This window comes from Ranitomeya imitator, chromosome 2, assembly GCF_032444005.1.
Source record: "Ranitomeya imitator isolate aRanImi1 chromosome 2, aRanImi1.pri, whole genome shotgun sequence".
NCBI classification, from domain to species: Eukaryota; Metazoa; Chordata; class Amphibia; order Anura; family Dendrobatidae; genus Ranitomeya; species Ranitomeya imitator.
The window spans coordinates 483,710,985-483,732,370 of record NC_091283.1 but is presented as its reverse complement, the minus strand read 5'-3'; the positions used below and the strand labels follow the sequence as shown (position 1 = coordinate 483,732,370).

The 21,386-nt window shown below is 42.3% G+C and overlaps 1 protein-coding gene across 1 annotated transcript in view; it reads right to left on the bottom strand.

Annotated features, from left to right (window-relative positions):
• Positions 1–21,386, bottom strand: part of EFCAB3 (EF-hand calcium binding domain 3) — a 55,192-nt gene that overhangs the window by 23,820 nt on the left and 9,986 nt on the right. The window contains exon 2 of the mRNA XM_069755682.1: positions 1,789–1,860. Coding sequence (XP_069611783.1) covers positions 1,789–1,860 — 72 coding nt within the window. The remainder of the gene's footprint in view (positions 1–1,788; positions 1,861–21,386) is intronic.

Below are 21,386 nucleotides of genomic sequence, written 5' to 3'. Positions count from 1 at the left end.
AAAATACATATGAACAAAACACAAAATTTGGTATAAAACTGGTACAAAACAAAATAAAGTATATACAGAGAAGCATCCATTAGTATGACGTTGTAGAGAATCATAGTGAATTCATCTTATCGAGAGAAACCGAAGTACATGATGGCACAGTCAAACTAAACGGACATGAGGAATGAGAAACAGTACATACCAAAAAGTGATAACTGGCAGCGTGAGTGTTGTCACTAACAAAGAACTTGTGGTATAGGTTGCTGAAAAAATGTGGCATAATTACATGCTATAGGTGTGTAAAAGAGAATATGTCTGCATACCCCTAAGATGCATGGCCCTGTTCAGCACAAATAGAGATGGGCGCAGCCTGTGGTAAAATGGAAATCCTCATTATATAGTCCATCCCTCTAGGGGTGATACGGGTAATGGAGGAGAGGAATCAAGTGACTCACCCTGTTGTGGCGCTGCCGACGCGGACTCCACCGCTTGTCTATGGCAGGCTGTTACTGTGCTGTATTAGAAGGATGGTGAGGAGGTGTGGAGACGCCGAAAACCGGAAGTGGGGCGGGAACTGTGAGTACTGATGCATGCTGGGAGTGGACGTGACCTCACAAACATGGAGGTGCGTTCCAGTGCATCAGATGTGCGTTCCACAGGTTACAAAGAGAGCCTGGTATCTAAATATGACGTCGGTAGGATGTGCTGCTGGCTGCGGCATGCGGTGATGTCGTAATTGACATAGTTATGCTTCCTAGTGGATGTACCATACATAGAAGGGGACCGGGCGGTATTCACAAAGATGTGGAGTGTAATCCCTGGGAATGTGTAATTTACAGGGAATAAACGTATGGGTGTAGAACTACAAGATAGTCATCAGGTATTATGAATGAGAAAACCGGGTAGAATTAATAAACTGTGACATATCAGGGAGGCGCAATCTTACACACGGTGCAGCGGATAGTGAAGTGCTCGTGAGACGTGGTGTCGGCTTATCAATAAAGGCGACTCTAAGGAAATAGAGAAGATACAATTAGTGATAGCATCAACACAATACAACCACAACATCGTACCAACACTGTTGTGAATTCCGCCCATCTCTATTTGTGCTGAACAGGGCCATGCATCTTAGGGGTATGCAGACATATTCTCTTTTACACACCTATAGCATGTAATTATGCCACGTCCCCACCTCTCCTGCCTGCCTTACTGAACATTACCCTCACTCATTTTTTCAGCAACCTATACCACAAGTTCTTTGTTAGTGACAACACTCACGCTGCCAGTTATCACTTTTTGGTATGTACTGTTTCTCATTCCTCATGTCCGTTTAGTTTGACTGTGCCATCATGTACTTCGGTTTCTCTCGATAAGATGAATTCACTATGATTCTCTACAACGCCATACTAATGGATGCTTCTCTGTATATACTTTATTTTGTTTTGTACCAGTTTTATACCAAATTTTGTGTTTTGTTCATATGTATTTTACAGCAACTGATGAAGGTCAGATGTATATGACCGAAACGTTTTGCTATTGCTGTCACTGTACCTCCGATTGCTGTCACTGTGTTTCCACTTGGAACCATTAAAAGCATCTTATATGCAAGTTGAGTGCCAGGTTTTTTTTATAAATATACTGATGAAAACAGACATTTTGTGTTGAAATTTATTGCCCTAAATAAATTATATTGTTTACTCGGTCTCAATCCTGGATTCGATAGGACCCATATAAAGTATTCCTTATTTTGTCTTCTGCACACAATTTAATAAATTCGTATATATATAAAACTGAACTCACCAATAGTTATCAAAAATCGCTGATTGTCTGTCAAAACTGCAAGGAAATCAGAAAAATTCACCTTCCCATCACCTAAATGGAAACATAAAATTCAATCAGATTTGATTATCAGTTCCTGGCACATTTGGCAGCTCCTTATAGTTCAAAGTTTAAAAAAAATCTAATGAAAATAATTGGAGGTTTTCTTTTTAACAGAAAAAATAATTCAAGTCTGGCTTAAAATAGTTCAGAAATCTCAAATACCTTATACCGAAGAGAAACATTTTCAAAGCAGAAACATAAAAAAAATTACCTATGAAGTGGTAATATTAAAATAACAGGAAAAAAAGTGTGAGTGATACTGTACCGTCAAAAAATACTAACTGCAATGGACATCTAGAAAAAATGTATTACATATCCACAGGATATATGTGTCTGATCGGTGGCGGTCTGTCCCACTACTGGCAGCTCCACTTATCACAAAAATGGAGGTTATAAGTTCAGAGCGGACGTCAAACATGCAGGACCACCACTTACCGTAATTCGTACAAGGGACATAGAATTCCTATTATTATGGCCATTATGGATGTCTTGGGAACACAAGCGATCTGATGATTATTCCATATCCTGAGTCTGAACTGTCCTATCCTAATGAATATTCTGTCCTATTCTTACCTCCTGATGCTGATTTAAGCAGTGTCTAACAAATGCTTAAATACGTAAATATTACTCCTTCACCCCCGAGTCTGTTTGCATCTTCCTGATCAGGCCAAATTTTACAACTCTTACCTGTCACTTTATGAGGTAAAAACTCTGGAACGCTTCAATGTATCCCTATGATTCTGAAAATGTTTTTTCGTGACACATTGTACTATGTTAGTGGCAAATTTAGGTTCATATTTTTTACATTTATTTGTGACAATATCGTTATTTTTGGTGAAAATTCAGGAAATTTGCAATTTTCTAACTTTTACTTTTTTATGCCCGAGAGTTTTATATTACACAAACCAGTTAATAAATAACATTAAACACATGTCTACTTTAATCTGCATCATTTTTGGAACAAAGTTTACTTTTGTTAGGAAGTTATAAGTATTAAAAGTTTATCAGCAATTTCTAATTTTTCCAACAAAATTTACAAAACCAATTGTTTCAGGGACCACATTACATTTGATGATGATGATGATATAAATTATCCAAACGTGACACCATTTTAAAAACCGCACCCCTCAAAGTGCTCAAGACCGCATTCTGGAAGTTTATTAACTGTTCAGGTGCTTCACAGGAATTATAAACTAAGGTGGAATAAAAAAAATGAAAATTTTACTTTTTCTCCACAAAATATTGCTTTAGCACCCAATTTAGCATTTTCATAAGGGTATAGGAGAAAATGGACCACACAATTTTTGTGCAATTTCTTCTAAATACGCCAATACCCCATATGTGGTGGAAAACTACTGTTTGGCCTCATGTCAGGATTTGGAAGGGAAGGAGCACTATTTGACTTTTAGAGTGCAACATTGGTGGGAATAGATAGCGGACGCCATGTTCTGTTTGCAGAGTCCTTGATGTGCCTAAGCACTGAAAAAACCCCAACAAGTGACCCAATTTTAGAAACTACACCCCTCAAAAAAAGTATCTAGAGGTGTGGTGAGCAGTTTGAACCCCCCCAGGTGCTTCTCAGAATTTTTTAGTGTGGAGCTGCAAAAATGAGAAAATACATTTTTTCTCCAAAAATGTTTCTAAACCCCAAATTTTTCATTTTCACAAGGTTAACAGAAGAAAATGGACAATTTGTTATGCAATTTCTCTTGAGTACACTGATACCCTATATGTTGTGGAAAACTACTGTTTGGGCGCACAGCACGACTTGAAAGGGAAGGAATGTCAATTGAATTCTGGAGAGCAATTTTGGCTGAAATAGAGTGCGGATGCCATGTCTCATTTGAGGTGCCTCTGACATGCCAAAACAGCAGAAAACCCAACAAGTGAGCCTATTTTGGAAACTACACCTCTTGAGGAATTCATATAGGGGTGTAGTGAGAATTTATAACCCTCAGGCGATTCACAGAATTGCATAACATTGGGCTGAGTAAATGGTAAATTACAATTTTTTTTCTACTAAAATGTTGCTTTGGCCCCAAGTTTTCAATTGCCAAGAGGGATAATAGAAGGAAATGAATGGTATAATTTGTTACAAAATTTCTCCTTAGTGCGCCAGTACGCCATATGTGGCACAGTGCAAAGCTCAGAAGAGAATAAGCACCATATTGGAGTTCAGACTTTGTTGGGATGGTTTTGAGAGTGCAATGTCACATTGGCAGAGCCCCTGAGGTCCTAGAACAGTGGAACCCCTCCATTAGTGAAACCATATTACAAATTACAACCCCCAATTAATTCATATAGGAGTGCAGTGAGCATGTTGACACATGTGCCTCACAGAATATTACACCATTGGGTGATGAAGAAAGAATAATTACATTTTTACCACTAAAATGTTGTTTTAGCCCCAAATTTTAAATTTTTATAAAGGCTAATAGGAAAAAATGGACCTCACAGTTTGTTGTGCAATTTCTCCTGAGTACATCAATACCCTAAATACAGTGAGGAAAAGAAGTATTTGATACACTGTCGATTTTGCAAGCTTTTCCACCTGAGGAAAAAGTAGAAAAATCCAGCTCCAGGATAGTACTGAAGACTAAGAACACAGAAGTTGTTCGAAACGCGTTCGGTCATCTATGGCTGCTCCCTAACTATTTTGCTAGTCATTTGCAAGCCCTTATTCAAATTTTTAAATGTTTGAATAAAGAATTTTTTAAATTTTACATCCTGGAGCTGGATTTTTCTACTTTTTCCTCAAATTTTCCACGTCCTGGCAGTGATTCTCTGTGCTCGGATGGTATCACCACAGCAATTTAACTTCTAATGGGTGAGCTGAAATACCTTTTTCTGCATATCTAAGTTTTTCCACCTACAGAGAATTGAGAGGTCTGTAGATTTTATCATAGCTGCACTTCAACTGTGAGATACAGAATCTAAAAATATAAACCAGTAAATCACATTGTATGATTTTTAAATAATTAAGTTGGATTTTATTGCATGAGATAAGTATCTGATCATCTACCAACCAGCAAGAATTCTGGCTCTCTCAGACCTGTTAGTTTTACTTTAAGAAGCCCTCCTACTCTGCACTCATTATCTGTATTAATTGCACCTGTTTGAACTTGTTACCTGTATAAAAGACACCTGTCAACACACTCAATCAATCACACTCCAACATCTTCACCATGGCCAAGACCAAAGAGCTTGCTAAGGACACCAGGGACACAATTGTAGACCTGCACAAGGCTGGGATGGGCTACAGGACAATAGGCAAACAACTTGGTGAAAAGGCTACAACTATTGGCACAATTATTAGAAGATTGAAAAAACACAAGATGACTATCAATCTTACTTGGTCGGGGGCTCCATGTAAGTCTCGCATCATGGGGTAAGGCTGATTCTGAGAAAGGTCAGGAATCAGCCCAGAACTACACAGGAGGACCTGGTCAATGACCTGAAGAGAGCTGGGAACACAGTGTCAAACATTACCGTTAGTAACACACTACACCATCATGGATTAAAATCCTGCAGGGAACGCAAGGTCCCCTGCTCATATCAGCACATGTCCAGGCCCATTTAACCCCTTCATGACCCAGCCTATTTTGACCTTAAAGACCTTGCCGTTTTTTGCAATTCTGACCAGTGTCCCTTTATGAGGTAATAACTCAGGAACGCTTCAATGGATCCTAGCGGTTCTGAGAATGTTTTTTCGTGACATATTGGGCTTCATGTTAGTGGTAAATTTAAGTCAATAAATTCTGCATTTATTTGTGATAAAAATGGAAATTTGGTGAAAATTTTGAAAATTTCGCAATTTTCACGTTTTGAATTTTTATTCTGTTAAACCAGAGAGTTATGTGACACAAAATAGTTAATAAATAACATTTCCCACACGTCTACTTTACATCAGCACAATTTTGGAACCAAAATTTTTTTTTGCTAGGAAGTTATAAGGGTTAAAATTTGACCAGCGATTTCTCATTTTTACAACGAAATTTACAAAACCATTTTTTTTAGGGACCACCTCACATTTGAAGTCAGTTTGAGGGGTCTATATGGCTGAAAATACCCAAAAGTGACACCATTCTAAAAACTGCACTCCTCAAGGTGCACAAAACCACATTCCAGAAGTTTATTAACCCTTCAGGTGCTTCACAGCAGCAGAAGCAACATGGAAGGAAAAAATGAACATTTAACTTTTAAGTCACAAAAATGATTTTTCAGCAACAATTTTTGTATTTTCCCAATGGTAAAAGGAGAAACTGAACAACGAAAGTTGTTGTCCAATTTGTCCTGAGTACGCTGATACCTCATATGTGGGGGTAAACCACTGTTTGGGCGCACGGCAGGGCTTGGAAGGGAAGGAGCGCCATTTGACTTTTTGAATGAAAAATTGGCTGCACTCTTTAGCGGACACCATGTCAAGTTTGGAGAGCCCCCGTGTGCCTAAAAATTGGAACTCCCCCACAAGTGACCCCATTTTGGAAACTAGACGCCCCAAGGAACTTATCTAGATGCATAGTGAGCCCTTTAAACCCCCAGGTGCTTCACAAATTGATCCGTAAAAATGAAAAAGTACTATTTTTTCACAAAAAAAATTTTTTAGCCTCAATTTTTTCATTTTCACATGGACAACAGGATAAAATGGATCCTAAAATTTGTTTAGCAATTTCTCCTGAGTACACCGATACCTCACATGTGGGGGTAAACCACTGTTTGGGCACATGGTAAGGCTCGGAAGGGAAGGAGCGCCATTTGACTTTTTGAATGAAAAATTATCTCCATCGTTAGCGGACACCATGTCGCGTTTGGAGAGACCCTGTGTGCTTAAACATTGGAGCTCCCCCACAAGTGACCCCATTTTGGAAACTGGACCCCCCAAGGAACTTATCTAGATGCCTAGTGAGCACTTTAAACTCTCAGGTGCTTCACAAATTGATCCGTAAAAATGCAAAAGTACTTTTTTTTCACAAAAAATTTCTTTTCGCCTCAATTTTTTCATTTTCACATGGGCAATAGGATAAAATGGATCCTAAAATTTGTTGAGCAATTTCTCCCGAGTACGCCGATACCTCATATGTGGGGGTAAACCACTGTTTGGGCACACGGCAGGCCTCGGAAGGGAAGGCGCGCCTTTTGACTTTTTGAATGGAAAATTAGCTCCAATTGTTAGCGGACACCATGTCGCATTTGGAGAGCCCCTGTGTGCCTATGCAATGGAGCTCCCCCACAAGTGACCCCATTTTGGAAACTAGACCCCCCAAGGAACTTATCTAGATGCATACTGAGCACTTTAAACCCCCAGGTGCTTCACAGAAGTTTATAATGCAGGGCCATGAAAATAAAAAATAATTTTTCTTTTCTCAAAAATTATTTTTTAGCCTGGAATTTCCTATTTTGCCAATGGTAATAGGAGAAATTGGACCACAAATGTTGTTGTCCAGTTTGTCCTGAGTACGCAGATACCCCATATGTGGGGGTAAAACACTGTTTGGGCGCACGGCAGGGCTCAGAAGGGAAGGCACGCCATTTGGCTTTTTAAATGGAAAATTAGCTCCAATCATTAGCGGACACCATGTCGCATTTGGAGAGCCCCTGTGTGCCTAAACATTGGAGATCCCCCACAAATGACACCATTTTGGAAACTAGACCCCCAAAGGAACTAATCTACATGTGTGGTGAGCACTTTGAACCCTCAAGTGCTTCACAGAAGTTTATAACGCAGCGCCATGAAAAAACAAAAAAAAATTCTTTTCTCAAAAATGATTTTTTAGCCCGCAATTTTTTATTTTCCCAAGGGTAACAGGAGAAATTTGACCCCAAAAGTTGTTGTCCAGTTTCTCCTGAGTACGCTGATACCCAATATGTGGGGATAAACCACTGTTTAGGCACATGCCGGGGCTCGGAAGTGAAGTAGTGACGTTTTGAAATGCAGACTTTGATGGAATGCTCTGCGGGCGTCACGTTGCGTTTGCAGAGCCCCTGATGTGGCTAAACAGTAGAAACCCCCCACAAGTGACCCCATTTTGGAAACTAGACACCGAAAGGAACTTATCTAGATGTGAGGTGAGCACTTTGAACCCCCAAGTGCTTCACAGAAGTTCATAACACAGAGCAGTGAAAATAATAAATACGTTTTCTTTCCTCAAAAATAATTTTTTAGCCCAGAATTTTTTATTTTCCCAAGGGTTATAGGAGAAATTGGACCCCAAAAGTTGTTGTCCAGTTTCTTCTGAGTAAGCTGATACCCCATGTGTGGGGGTAAACCACTGTTTGGGCACACGTCGGGGCTCAGAAGGGAAGTAGTGACTTTTGAAATGCAGACTTTGATGGAATGGTCTGCGGACGTCACGTTGCGTTTGTAGAGCCCCTGGTGTGCCTAAACAGTAGAAACCCCCCACAAGTGACCCCATTTTGGAAACTAGACCCCCCAAGGAACTTATCTAGATATGTGGTGAGCACTTTGAACCCCCAAGTGCTTCACAGACGTTTACAACGCAGAGCCGTGAAAATAAAAAATCATTTTTCTTTCCTCAAAAATGATGTTTTAGCAAGCAATTTTTTATTTTCTCAAGGGTAACAGGAGAAATTGGACCCCAGTAATTGTTGCGCAGTTTGTCCTGAGTATGCTGGTACCCCATATGTGGGGGTAAACCACTGTTTGGGCACACGTCGGGGCTCGGAAGTGAGGGAGCACCATTTGACTTTTTGAATACAAGATTGGCTGGAATCAATGGTGGCGCCATGTTGCGTTTGGAGACCCCCTGATGTGCCTAAACAGTGGAAACCCCTCAATTCTAACTCCAACACACCCCTAAACCTTATCCCAACTGTAGCCGTAACCCTAATCACACCCCTAACCCCAACACACCCGTAACCCCAACACACCCCTAACCCTAACCACAACCCTAATTCCAACCCAACCCTAACCCTAAGGCTATGTGCCAACGTTGCGGATTCGTATGAGATTTTTCAGCACCATTTTTGAAAAATCCGCGGGTAAAAGGCACTGCGTTTTACCTGCGGATTTACCGCGGATTTCCAGTGTTTTTTATGCGGATTTCACCTGCGGATTCCTATTGAGGAACAGGTGTAAAACGCTGCGGAATCCGCACAAAGAATTGACATGCTGCGGAAAATACAACGCAGCGTTCCCGCGCGGTATTTTCCGCACCATGGGCACAGCGGATTTGGCTTTCCATATGTTTACATGGTACTGTAAACCTGATGGAACACTGCTGCGAATCCGCAGCGGCCAATCCGCTGCGGATCCGTAGCCAAATCCGCACCGTGTGCACATAGCCTAATTCTAAAGGTATGTGCACACGCTGCGGAAAACGCTGCGGATCCGCAGCAGTTTCCCATGAGTTTACAGTTCAATGTAAACCTATGGGAAACAAAAATCGCTGTACACATGCTGCGGAAAAACTGCACGGAAACGCAGCGGTTTACATTCCGCAGCATGTCACTTCTTTCTGCGGATTCCGCAGCGGTTTTACAACTGCTCAAATAGAAAATTGCAGTTGTAAAACCGCAGTGAAATGCGCAGAAAAAACGCGGTAAATCCGCCATAAATCCACAGCGGTTTAGCACTGCGGATTTATCAAATCCGCAGCAGAAAAATCCGCAGAGGACCAGAATACGTGTGCACATACCGAAACCCTAGCCCTAACCCTAACCCTAGCCCTAACCCTACCCCTAACCCTAGCCCTAACCCTACCCCTAACCCTACCCCTACCCCTAACCCTACCCCTTGTTCTTACCCCAACCTTAGTGGAAAGAAAAAAAATATTTATTTTTTTTATTGTCCCTACCTATGGGGGTGACAAAGGGGGGGGGGGGTCAGTTACTTTTTTTTTTATTTTGATCACTGAGATAGGTTATATCTCAGTGATCAAAATTCACTCTGGAACGAATCTGCCGGCCGGCAGATTCGGCGGGCGCACTGCACATGCGCCCGCCATTTTGGAAGATGGCGGCGCCCAGGAAAGAAGACGGACAGACCCCGGGAGGCCAGGTAAGTATAAGGGGGGGGGGAGATCAGGGCACGGGGGGGGCGTCGGAGCACGGGGGGGTGGATCGGAGCATGGGGGGGTGGATCGGAACACGGGGGGGTGGATTGGAGCACGGAGTGGGAGATCGCTGTGCGGGCGGGTGGATCGGAGCACGGGGGGGGGGATCGCTATGCGAGGGGGGGATCGCTGTGCGGGGGGGAATCGGAGTGCGGGGGGGTTTGATTGGAGCGCGGGGGGTGTGATTGGAGCACAGGGGGAGCGGACAGGAGGACGGGGGAGCGGAGCACAGGACGGAGGGGAGCGGACCACAGATCGGGGGGCTGCGGGGGCGATCGGTGGGGTGGGGTGGGTGCACATTAGTGTTTCCAGCCATGGCCGATGATATTGCAGCATCGGCCATGGCTGGATTGTAATATTTCACCATTTTTTTAGGTGAAATATTACAAATCGCTCTGATTGGCAGTTTCACTTTCAACAGCCAATCAGAGCGATCGTAGCCACGGGGGGGTGAAGCCACCCCCCCTGGGCTAAACTACCACTCCCCCTGTCCCTGCAGATCGGGTGAAATGGGAGTTAACCCTTTCACCCGATCTGCAGGGACGCGATCTTGCCATGACGCATATGCTGCGTCATGGGTCGGAATGGCACCGACTTTCATGACGCAGCGTATGCGTCAAAGGTCGGGAAGGGGTTAAAATTCACCAATAACCATCTGCTTGACCCAGAGGAGGCATAGGAGAAGGTCATGTAGTCAGATGAGACCAAAATAGAACTTTCTGGTATCAACTCCACTTGCTGTGGTTGGAAGAAGGATGAATACAACCCCAAGAACACAATCCCAACCTCTTTCTCCTAGTCAAAGCTTTGAAGATGGGTCATGGCTGGATCTTCCAGCATGACAATGACCTGAAACATACAGCCAGGGCAATTAAAGGAGTGATTCTGTAAGAAGCATTTCAAGGTCCTGGAGTGGCCTAGGCAGTCTAGCGACCTGAACACAATAGAAAATCTTTCAAGGGAGCTGAAACTCAACGTTGCCCAGCAACAATCTCAAAACCTGAAAGATCTGGATGGAATTGTGGGCCAAAATCCCTTCTGCAGTGTGTGCAAACTTGGTAAAAATGTACAGAAAATGGCTGATCTCTGTAATTGCAAAGGTTTCTGCGTCAAATAATAAGTTCTGTTTTTCTATTGTACTAAATACTTATTTCATGCAATAAAATGCTAGTTAATAATGTAAAAATCAAATATAATATGATTTTCTGGATTTTTTAAAGATTTTGTCTCTCACAGTTGAAGTGTACCTACAATAAAAATTACAGACCTGCATTCTTTGTAGGTGGGAAAACTTGCAATATAAACACTCTATCAAATACTAATTTTCCTCCCTGTATAATAGGGGAATACTTTTCAGGCACAGGAAAAAGTTCAGAAGGGAAGAAGCACATTATATATTATAGTGCAGATTTTGCTGTGCCATGACCCAGTGAAAGAGCCCTTAAGGTGTCAGAACAGCAGAACCTCCCCATAAGTGACCCAATTTTACAAACTACACCTCTCAATGAATTCATATAAGGGTGCAGTGATCATATTGATGTAAAGTAGCACAGGGAGCCCCATCATGAATGATATATGAAAGTATGGGTCCTGCCTGAGTGTGTGGACTTGTGCAGTGAGGGCGCTACACCCACACAAGTCGCAAGTAACTGATGTTCCTGGTTTGCCAGGACCAGGTATAGGCCAGTTCAATGAGGGAGACCACCATTTAAAAAAAATTTTTTACTTATTTTTATGAACGTTTCATTTATGACTTTAAGCATTTTCCACACAGTTTCTATCCTTCTTTCCACTGTTGTTTTCTATCTTTACATTGCCTCTTTACTCTTTCTTGAGATTTGGGAGGGACTATTTGACTATTGGAGAACAAATTATTGCTGAATAGTTTGCGGACTCCATATACAGAGCCCCTAAGTGCCAGAAGAGCAGAATTGCTCCTCAAGTGAATCCATTTTGGAAATTACACTACTCTGGGAAATCATCAACAGGTGTAATGATTTTAACTTACAAGGGTGTTTGCCAGAAACAAGCAGCAATAGACGTTGGTGAGTAAAAATTGCAAATCTGCCTTTGTAGTGTCTAGTACATTGTAGTGACCATATATTAGACCCAGCTTCTGTTTCTGGAGACATGCACACATAAATTAGGCAGACTTTCATCACTACAGAGATGGCTAACATGTGGACGCTAAATATGGTTTAGGCACATTGGAGCTCAGAAGGGAGGAGGCATTTTGATTTGGGAGTGCAGAATTTGCTAATTTCTTTTTTTTTGTGGGAGGGGGGCAAGTAGCCACAGCCCACCTTTGTGCTACCAGTAACATGGAAGACCCCCATATTTCCATTGAGAAATGACGGACCTGAGTGGGGACTTTTTTTGTGGATTGAGTTAAAGTTTTTATCAGGAAGATTTTACATAACATTTAGGATCACATTTATCCTGCGCTTTACCTTGAGCACTTACATCATAGTTTCCATCTAAATCGCTGAGTGATGTGATTCCGATGAAACCCCATAGGGATCCATTCATTATAATGAGGCAGCAGAGTTACTCTGGACTCCATCTGCACTCAGTTCAGTGGTGTCCTGTGGCCGACTGCACTCTTATGCACGCTTAAAAAGACAGACACTGCCGGATCATAGGCCATACAGCGTCGACAGTGCCTCCATCTGCCTCATTATAGGGAATCTTCCTCCAGGTTTCCATCTGACTCACGTATTTCAGATATTTAAAAGGAAACCCTTATGTGGGCGCTCAGCATAGATCACAGGATAAATGTGAAACGAGCCTTACTGTACTACGATCTTTGGGTGGCAGAATAAACAAATCAACAGCGAGTCATGAATTGATTTTATTTATTTTTTACGTCGTTCCTAGTGCAGTACTTCGGGTCAGTGCGTTTACAGCAATACCAGATTTATATCCGTTTTCTATGTTTGGCTACTATCATACACTAAAAAAAACTTTTTTGTTGCAAAAAAAGTTTTTTCATTGTCACATTTTGAGAGCTGCTGTAGCTTTTCCTTATATTTGCTGACAGAGTCAAATCAGGGGTTGTATTTTGCGGGACGAGTTGATGCTTTTTTTAATTGGTACCATTTTCTGGCACATAACATTTTTTGATTGCTTGATCTATTCTAATTTTTGGGAGGCAGAATGAACAAAAACTCAGGAATTATTTATATTTTTTATGACGTTTACCGACTGGTAAAAGTGATAACTCGGCTTTATTCTTCGGGTCAGTGAGATTACAGTGATGAAGCATTTCTACTGTATAATGTTTTAATGTTTTGCTGCTTTTACACAATAAAACTATTTTATAGAAAAAATAATTGTTTTTGCATATCAATATACGGAAAGCTATAACTTTTTTATTTCTCCACTGACGGAACTGTATGGAAGCTTTTTTTTGTGAGACAAGATAACACATTCAGCTATACCATTTGTATTTATATTTATCTTTTTGAACGCATTTTATTCCACTTTTTGGTGGTATGATGAAAAATCTTAGTTTTTTCACACTTTTTTCTTTTACGGTGGTCTCTGAAGGGGTTAAATAGTGTTACTGTTTTATAGATTGGGTTGTTCCAGATGCTGTGATAGCAAATATGTGTACCTTTTTTTTTTTTTTTTTTACTTAGTCCCTCTATGGGAATTTATCTTTTATTAGTCTGATCACTGGTATAATGCATTGCAATGCACCAGCACTGCAATGAATTATACCGGTCAGTGTTACACTGACAGAAGCCTCCTACACCGTGCTCTTGACGTGTCTTGGCAGGGCCGGCTCCAGGTTTTCGAGGGCCCCGGGCGAAAGAGTCTCAGTGGGCCCCCCCCTTTAACACATACCCCGATTTATGATGCACAGATACGGCAGAGAAATGTATAGTACAATGCCAGATTTCACTTCTTACATGAGTGACAGCTATTGTAAATTCTGCAGTGTATATATACAGGACAGGAGGAGTGGTACTGTGCAGTGTATATATACAGGAGGAAAGGTGCTGTGCAGTGTATATATACAGGAAGAAAGGTACTGTGCAGTGTATATATACAGGGGGAGAGGTGCTGTGCAGTGTATATATACAGGGGGAGAGGTGCTGTGCAGTGTATATATACAGGGGGAGAGGTGCTGTGCAGTGTATATATACAGGGGGAGAGGTGCTGTGCAGTGTATATATACAGGGGGAGAGGTGCTGTGCAGTGTATATATACAGGGGGAGAGGTGCTGTGCAGTGTATATATACAGGGGGAGAGGTGCTGTGCAGTGTCGTGAGCAGGGCGTTGTTGTATCAGAAAATCTTTTCTGTTTTGAGTTTTTCTATGAAACAAAGACTTTTCTACATAAATAACTTTGGTTTTGCGGCCCCAAACAGATCTGTGCTACAAAGTAACAGGGGGCTCGGACATTAATGAGGGACCTGATGCTGAATCCTTTCCACAAACCCTAATGACCCAATTAGTGCCCCGTCATTAGAACCTCATTAAACACCTCCCTGTCCTGAGTAGTCATGTACAGTATGGGGGGATCCTGCAGCCCACCCCCTGACTGCTCCATACCATACACTGCCCTCTGTCGCGCTCACTATTATCCTGTGCATTTCTCCTTCATCGTTACCCCATGTTACACTTGTCACCCCCCACTACAGAGTAAGCAGTGCAGCCAATGTCACCCCGTCCTGGATCCTAATGGCAGCAGGAAATGTCTGCTCCTCTATTGGGTTGATTTAATCAAGGAATAATGTGGATTTGTTGCCGGTGGCTGCAGGGGAAGGGTTAAGTGATGCCATGTCCTTGGTGGGAGCAGTGGCAGCTGCTGGGACCTGGACAGAGACAACCAATGTTGCTCTGGGGCCCTGGGGTACCGCAGGGGTCAGTATTGGGACCTGTTCTCTTCAACATATTCATTAATGATCTGGTAGAAGGTTTACACAGTAAAATATCGATATTTGCAGATGATACAAAACTATGTAAAGCAGTTAATACAAGAGAAGATAGTATTCTGCTACAGATGGATCTGGATAAGTTGGAAACTTGGGCTGAAAGGTGGCAGATGAGGTTTAACAATGATAAATGTAAGGTTATACACATGGGAAGAAGGAATCAATGTCACCATTACACACTGAACGGGAAACCACTGGGTAAATCTGACAGGGAGAAGGACTTGGGGATCCTAGTTAATGATAAACTTACCTGGAGCAGCCAGTGCCAGGCAGCAGCTGCCAAGGCAAACAGGATCATGGGGTGCATTAAAAGAGGTCTGGATACACATGATGAGAGCATTATACTGCCTCTGCACAAATCCCTAGTTAGACCGCACATGGAGTACTGTGTCCAGTTTTGGGCACCGGTGCTCAGGAAGGATATAATGGAACTAGAGAGAGTACAAAGGAGGGCAACAAAATTAATAAAGGGGATGGGAGAACTACAATACCCAGATAGATTAGCGAAATTAGGATTATTTAGTCTAGAAAAAAGACGACTGAGGGGCGATCTAATAACCATGTATAAGTATATAAGGGGACAATACAAATATCTCGCTGAGGATCTGTTTATACCAAGGAAGGTGACGGGCACAAGGGGGCATTCTTTGCGTCTGGAGGAGAGAAAGTTTTTCCACCAACATAGAAGAGGATTCTTTACTGTTAGGGCAGTGAGAATCTGGAATTGCTTGCCTGAGGAGGTGGTGATGGCGAACTCAGTCGAGGGGTTCAAGAGAGGCCTGGATGTCTTCCTGGAGCAGAACAATATTGTATCATACAATTATTAGGTTCTGTAGAAGGACGTAGATCTGGGGATTTATTATGATGGAATATAGGCTGAACTGGATGGACAAATGTCTTTTTTCGGCCTTACTAACTATGTTACTATGTTACTATGCTGTGACTGCACAGTGTGATGTGGAGGAGAGAAGCTGAGACTCCGGAGCAGAAATCACCCACATGCCAGCACTGGGCAGAGTCCCTCCCTCCAGTCACCAGCCTGGGGCCACGGGGCCCCAACGTACAGCCCACAGCTCAGTTTTATCCATGGCAGCAGCTCCCCTTCCTCCTGGCATCTGGTTAACCCCATTTATGCGGGTCGGATTGTTATCTTTAAGGTTTAGTAATAACCTTCATACAGATGGGAAGGGGTTAAGCTTCTTCCTACCCCACTGGTGCAGGTTTGGTGCAGCATGCATGTATTCTAGGAGAGCTGGGTGGCTGCAGGTTGCAGGCTGCACCCCACCAGCTGCTCCTCCAGACATCACCCACATTTTTAGGCAGCGGAGACAGACAGCAGCAGACTGAGCCACAAGTCCATCTGCAACCACTGCTCTGCTGGATACTTTGCACTCACTCAGTCACTGGTAGGAGCTCCGGAATCTGCCTGATAAACTTCAGCACTGCAGCCAGCCAGGGGCCAGAGCAGAGAACTTGCTCTCTCCACCCACAATGTCACACTGGCTGCCTTCTCTTAACCCCTATGTGTGCCTGCCTGGCTGCACTGACTGAGAAGATGCTTGTGTCAGAGCTGGCACATAGGGGTTAAGAGAACGCAGCCAACAGTGACTGTGTGGGTGGAGAGAGCATGTTCTCCTGCTCTGCTCGCTGTCCCAGCTGTATCTATGACAGCGTTAGTGGGCCCCCCTCTCTCCCCAGGGCCCCGGCATTTGCCCAGGTGCGCCGGGTGCTGACGCCGGCCCTGTGTCTTGGCATAGTATAAAAAGGATACCGTATTTGGCAGACCCCGAGGTCTGTGTTTACAGTACATTGTGGGGGAAATGATCTGAAGGGAGAGGGAGAACCTCCCTCTCCCAGCCTTCTAAATGCTGCAATTGCTATTGATCATGGCATTTAGAAGGTTAAATGGCCTAGCCGTGACAGCCAGGGATCGGCTGAAAGTAGAAAGTTAACTGCAGCACTCTATAGCGACGTCTATGAACCCGGTAATCATACCCACATAGATGCAGCATCCCAATCTACAAGGAGCTCACTTGGAAAAATTAATCATCAGTAGAATAGGAGGACAGCATCCAAACTTGAGTGAAGTAAAAAATCTTCTTTTTATTTGGCCAAATACAGTGCATGGGAATTACTGAATATGGGGATTGGCTATCACTTAAGCCAAGCTCCTGGCGGGGATCATGCCGGCACAGCTCCTGTACTCGCACGATCGCCATGATGTACCGGTATGTCCATTTGTGGGAAACAAACAAGTTGTATGGGTGCATAGATGCTTGTTCTGCAATAAAAGTTATGCTTTTTTGTAGAGATCTGATCTGCCAGTTATGAGATATCTAGTGTAAAAATTGTATGCAAATCAGGCTGTAAGTGCTCAGGGAGTTTGTTCATGCACTTAGCTTCTGTCAAGAGCATTGACACGCTTCTAAACTAGATTTCTCATAACTGGCACATTGCATATCTACAAAAAAGTAGACATCCGCAAACATCTTACATGCACCTCTAAGGGGGTGGTTTATCATGCAAAGTGTCCGTGTGGCAAAGTGTATGTGGGTTTGACCACGAGGGAATTAAAAATCCGTGTGAGAGAAGAAGTTCTGGATATTGAAAAAGTGGTTACAGCTGAAGATGATGTTCTACTGAAGACACTCCCACGACATTTTAAGAAATATCATAAATGCAACCCTCGTGGTCTCTGTATTAAAGCTATTGACAAGGTGGATTTGGGAATTAGGGGAGGAGACATTGGAAAGTTCCTTGCACAATTAGAATGTCGCTGGGTTTATCGCCTGGGTGCTCTCAGTCTGGCTGGGCTGAATGAGAATATGGGTTTTTCTGCTTTTTTTATGATTGGCATCCTTTTTATATGGGGGGGAGGGGTTATCATTTCCTTGTTATATTAATATTTATTGACATCTGTTTTTGATTTTAATCTTTTTTCTTTTATCTCTTTAGTTATATGAGTTGTCACAGTTGAGTCGCCTATTTGAATTTGAGTGTGTCCATTGGGACTTTGGACATGAATTGTCTATCACTGGTCCTCCCTACAAGAAGAATGAACCCTGGGAATAAGAGTTTTTAAATATTTGATGTCATTGGAAATTGTTGCACTTTATTACTAAATGAATTATTTTATCACATGATATAAATTCTGTATTTTATATTATCACTTTACATGATTCTAATTAATTATAAATGAATGCACTAGGTCACTTTGTAGAGATTATTTTATTTATTTATTGCATTTATTTCATTTGTTATGTAATCACATAGTATTGCATTAGATATAGGAATTTATTAATTTATTATCCCATGATATGCACTGTCACTTTAAGGAACTTAATCGTGCTAACTTGCTAATTTTAAGTATATATAAGTATTCTGCACACATAAGCCTCCTGAATATTGTAAAATGGCACCAGGTTTATCTTTATTTTTAGTCTCCTGAATTATTAGTCCATACTTTGCTCACCAGCTATCGGCGATTCTGGTGATGCCGCTAAGTTGTGCGCATGCGCAGCCGACCCAGCCTCCGTCACTTCCGGGAGATGCTCTTACACTGACACACAGACTGAGGCGTGCGTGTCATTGAGAATCGCTAGGAAGCACGTCAGAGGAGGCAGGGGGGACACAACTATGCTCCCATACCCGCTGATAGGCTGTCGCTCATATAAATACACAGCCGCCCCTCACCCGGATACGCCCCTGGAAGAAGCTGGCGGCAAAAACGTGTGTCGGGGTGAGGGGACGCTAGGATCACCATCTAACATCTGGTAATTATCAATTTTAATACTATCTTACACTAGGTGAATTTACGTGGCACACATTTTGATGGAGACAATGTAATTAATCTGTAGTGACATGTCTCCTGCATCTCCTGATGTTACCTAACACAGGATTGTTGTTATAATCTGTTTGGACACATTGCCTAGTCATACCTTACGAGTGTATAGAATAGGATCACTGTTTTTGTCTTTAAAAAAAGGGGGGTTTATATGCATGATTATATGCGAATACTAGTACTGTATACCATCAAATAGGTTGCTATAATATATAGATAATTCCTTTACATTTACTCTTGCCCCTTTTTGTCTATGCTTAATTTTTCATGATGTATTCTAGCATCCCCTAAACGGCATTTTGCTTTTTGATTAATGTTGTTCATTGTCATTGTGGCTTAATTAATTAATAAATATTATTTTTATTATATTGGTTGGGATCTCTTCCTTATCCTATACATTTATTGGTATGGGATATGTTGTTTGTTTGATGAAGTGCCCTGGGTATCATTGGACATATGTTGATTTGAATATCTACAAAAAGGTATAGTTTTTATTGGGGATAAGCACCTATACAGCCATAATGAAACCACCGGAGACTAGACGGAGGTGGACATGACTTGGGGATGGGTGGACTGAGAACTCCTGCAGCTTTTGTTTGTATTGCAGTGTAGATTTTAACCCCTTAGGGTACCGTCACACTATACGATTTACCTACGATCACGACCAGCGATATGACCTGACCGTGATCGTAGGTAAATCGTAGTGTGGTCGCTGGGGAGCTGTCACACAGACAGCTCTCCAGCGACCAACGATGCCGAGGTCCCTGGGTAACCAGGGTAAACATCGGGTAACTAAGCGCAGGACCGCGCTTAGTTACCCGATGTTTACCCTGGTTACAAGCGTTAAACTAAAAAAAAACAAACAGCACATACTTACATTCTGGTGTCCGTCAGGTCCCTTGCAGTCTGCTTCCCGCATTCACTGACTGCCGGCCGTAAAGTGAAAGTGAAAGCACAGCCGCTGTGCTCTGCTTTCACTTTACGGCCGGCAGTCACAGTGCGGGAAGCAGACTGCAAGGGACCTGACGGACACCAGAATGTAAGTATGTGCTGTTTTTTTTTTTTTAGTTTAACGCTTGTAACCAGGGTAAACATCGGGTAACTAAGCGCGGTCCTGCGCTTAGTTACCCGATGTTTACCCTGGTTACAAGCGAACGCATCGCTGGATCGCATCGCTAGATCGCTAGATCGGTGTCACACACACCGATCTAGCGATGACAGCGGGAGATCCAGCGATGAAAGAAAGTTCTAAACGATCTGCTACGACGTACGATTCTCAGCAGGATCCCTGATCGCTGCTGCGTGTCAGACACAGCGATATCGTAACGATATCGCTGGAACGTCACGAATCGTACCGTCGTAGCGATCGAAATGTTATAGTGTGACGGTACCCTTAGTGACAGAGCCAATTTGGTACTTAATGACCGAGCCAATTTTTGCAATTCTGACCACTGTCACTTTACGAGGTTATAACTCTGGAACGCTTCAACGGATCCCGCTGATTCTGAGACTGTTTTTTCGTGACATATTGTGTAGTGGCAACATTTCTTCGATATTACTTGCGATTATTTATGAAAAAAACGGAAATATGGCGAAAATTTTTAAAATTTTGCAATTTTCAAACTTTGTATTTTTATGCCCTTAAATCACGAAAAATATGTCACGAAAAATAGTTAATAAATAACATTTCCCACATGTCTACTTTACATCAGCACAATTTTGGAAACAAAATTTTTTTTTGTTAGGGAGTTATAAGGGTTAAAAGTTGACTAGCAATTTCTCATTTTTACAACACCATTTTTTTTTAGGGACCACATCACATTTGAAGTCATTTTGAGGGGTCTATATGATAGAAAATACCCAAGTGTGACACCATTCTAAAAACTACACCCCTCAAGGTTCTCAAAACGACATTCAAGAAGTTTATTAACCCTTTACGTGCTTCACAGGAACTGAAACGATGTGGAAGGAAAAAATGAACATTTAACTTTTTTTTGCAAACATCTTAATTCAGAACCATTTTTTTTATTTTCACAAGTGTAAAAACAGAAATGTAACCATAAATTTTGTTATGCAATTTCTCCTGAATACGCCAATAACCCATATGTGGGGGTAAACTACTTTTTGGGTGCACCGCAGAACTTAGAAGTGAAGGAGCGCCGTTTGACTTTTCAATGCAAAATTGACAGGAATTGAGATCATGTCACGTTTAGAGAGCCCCTGATGTGCCTAAACAGTGGAAACCCCCCACAAGTGACACCATTTTGGAAACTAGACCCCTTAAGGAACTTATCTAGATGTGTGGTGAGCACTTTGAACCCCAAAGTGCTTCACAGAAGTTTATAACGTAGAGCCGTGAAAATAAAAAATCGCTTTTGTTTACACAAAAATGATCTTTTCGCCCACAAATTCTTATTTTCACAAGGGTAACAGGAGAAATTAGACCACAAAAGTTGTTGTGCAATTTCTCCTGAGTACGCTGATACCCAATATGTGGGGGTAAACCACTGTTAGGGCGCACCGCAGAGCTTGGAAGAGAAGGAGTGCCGTTTTACTTTTTCAATGTAGAATTGGCTGGAATTGAGATTGGACGCCATGTCGCGTTTGGAGAGCCTCTGATGTGCCTAAACAGTGGAAACCCCCCACAAGTGACCCCATTTT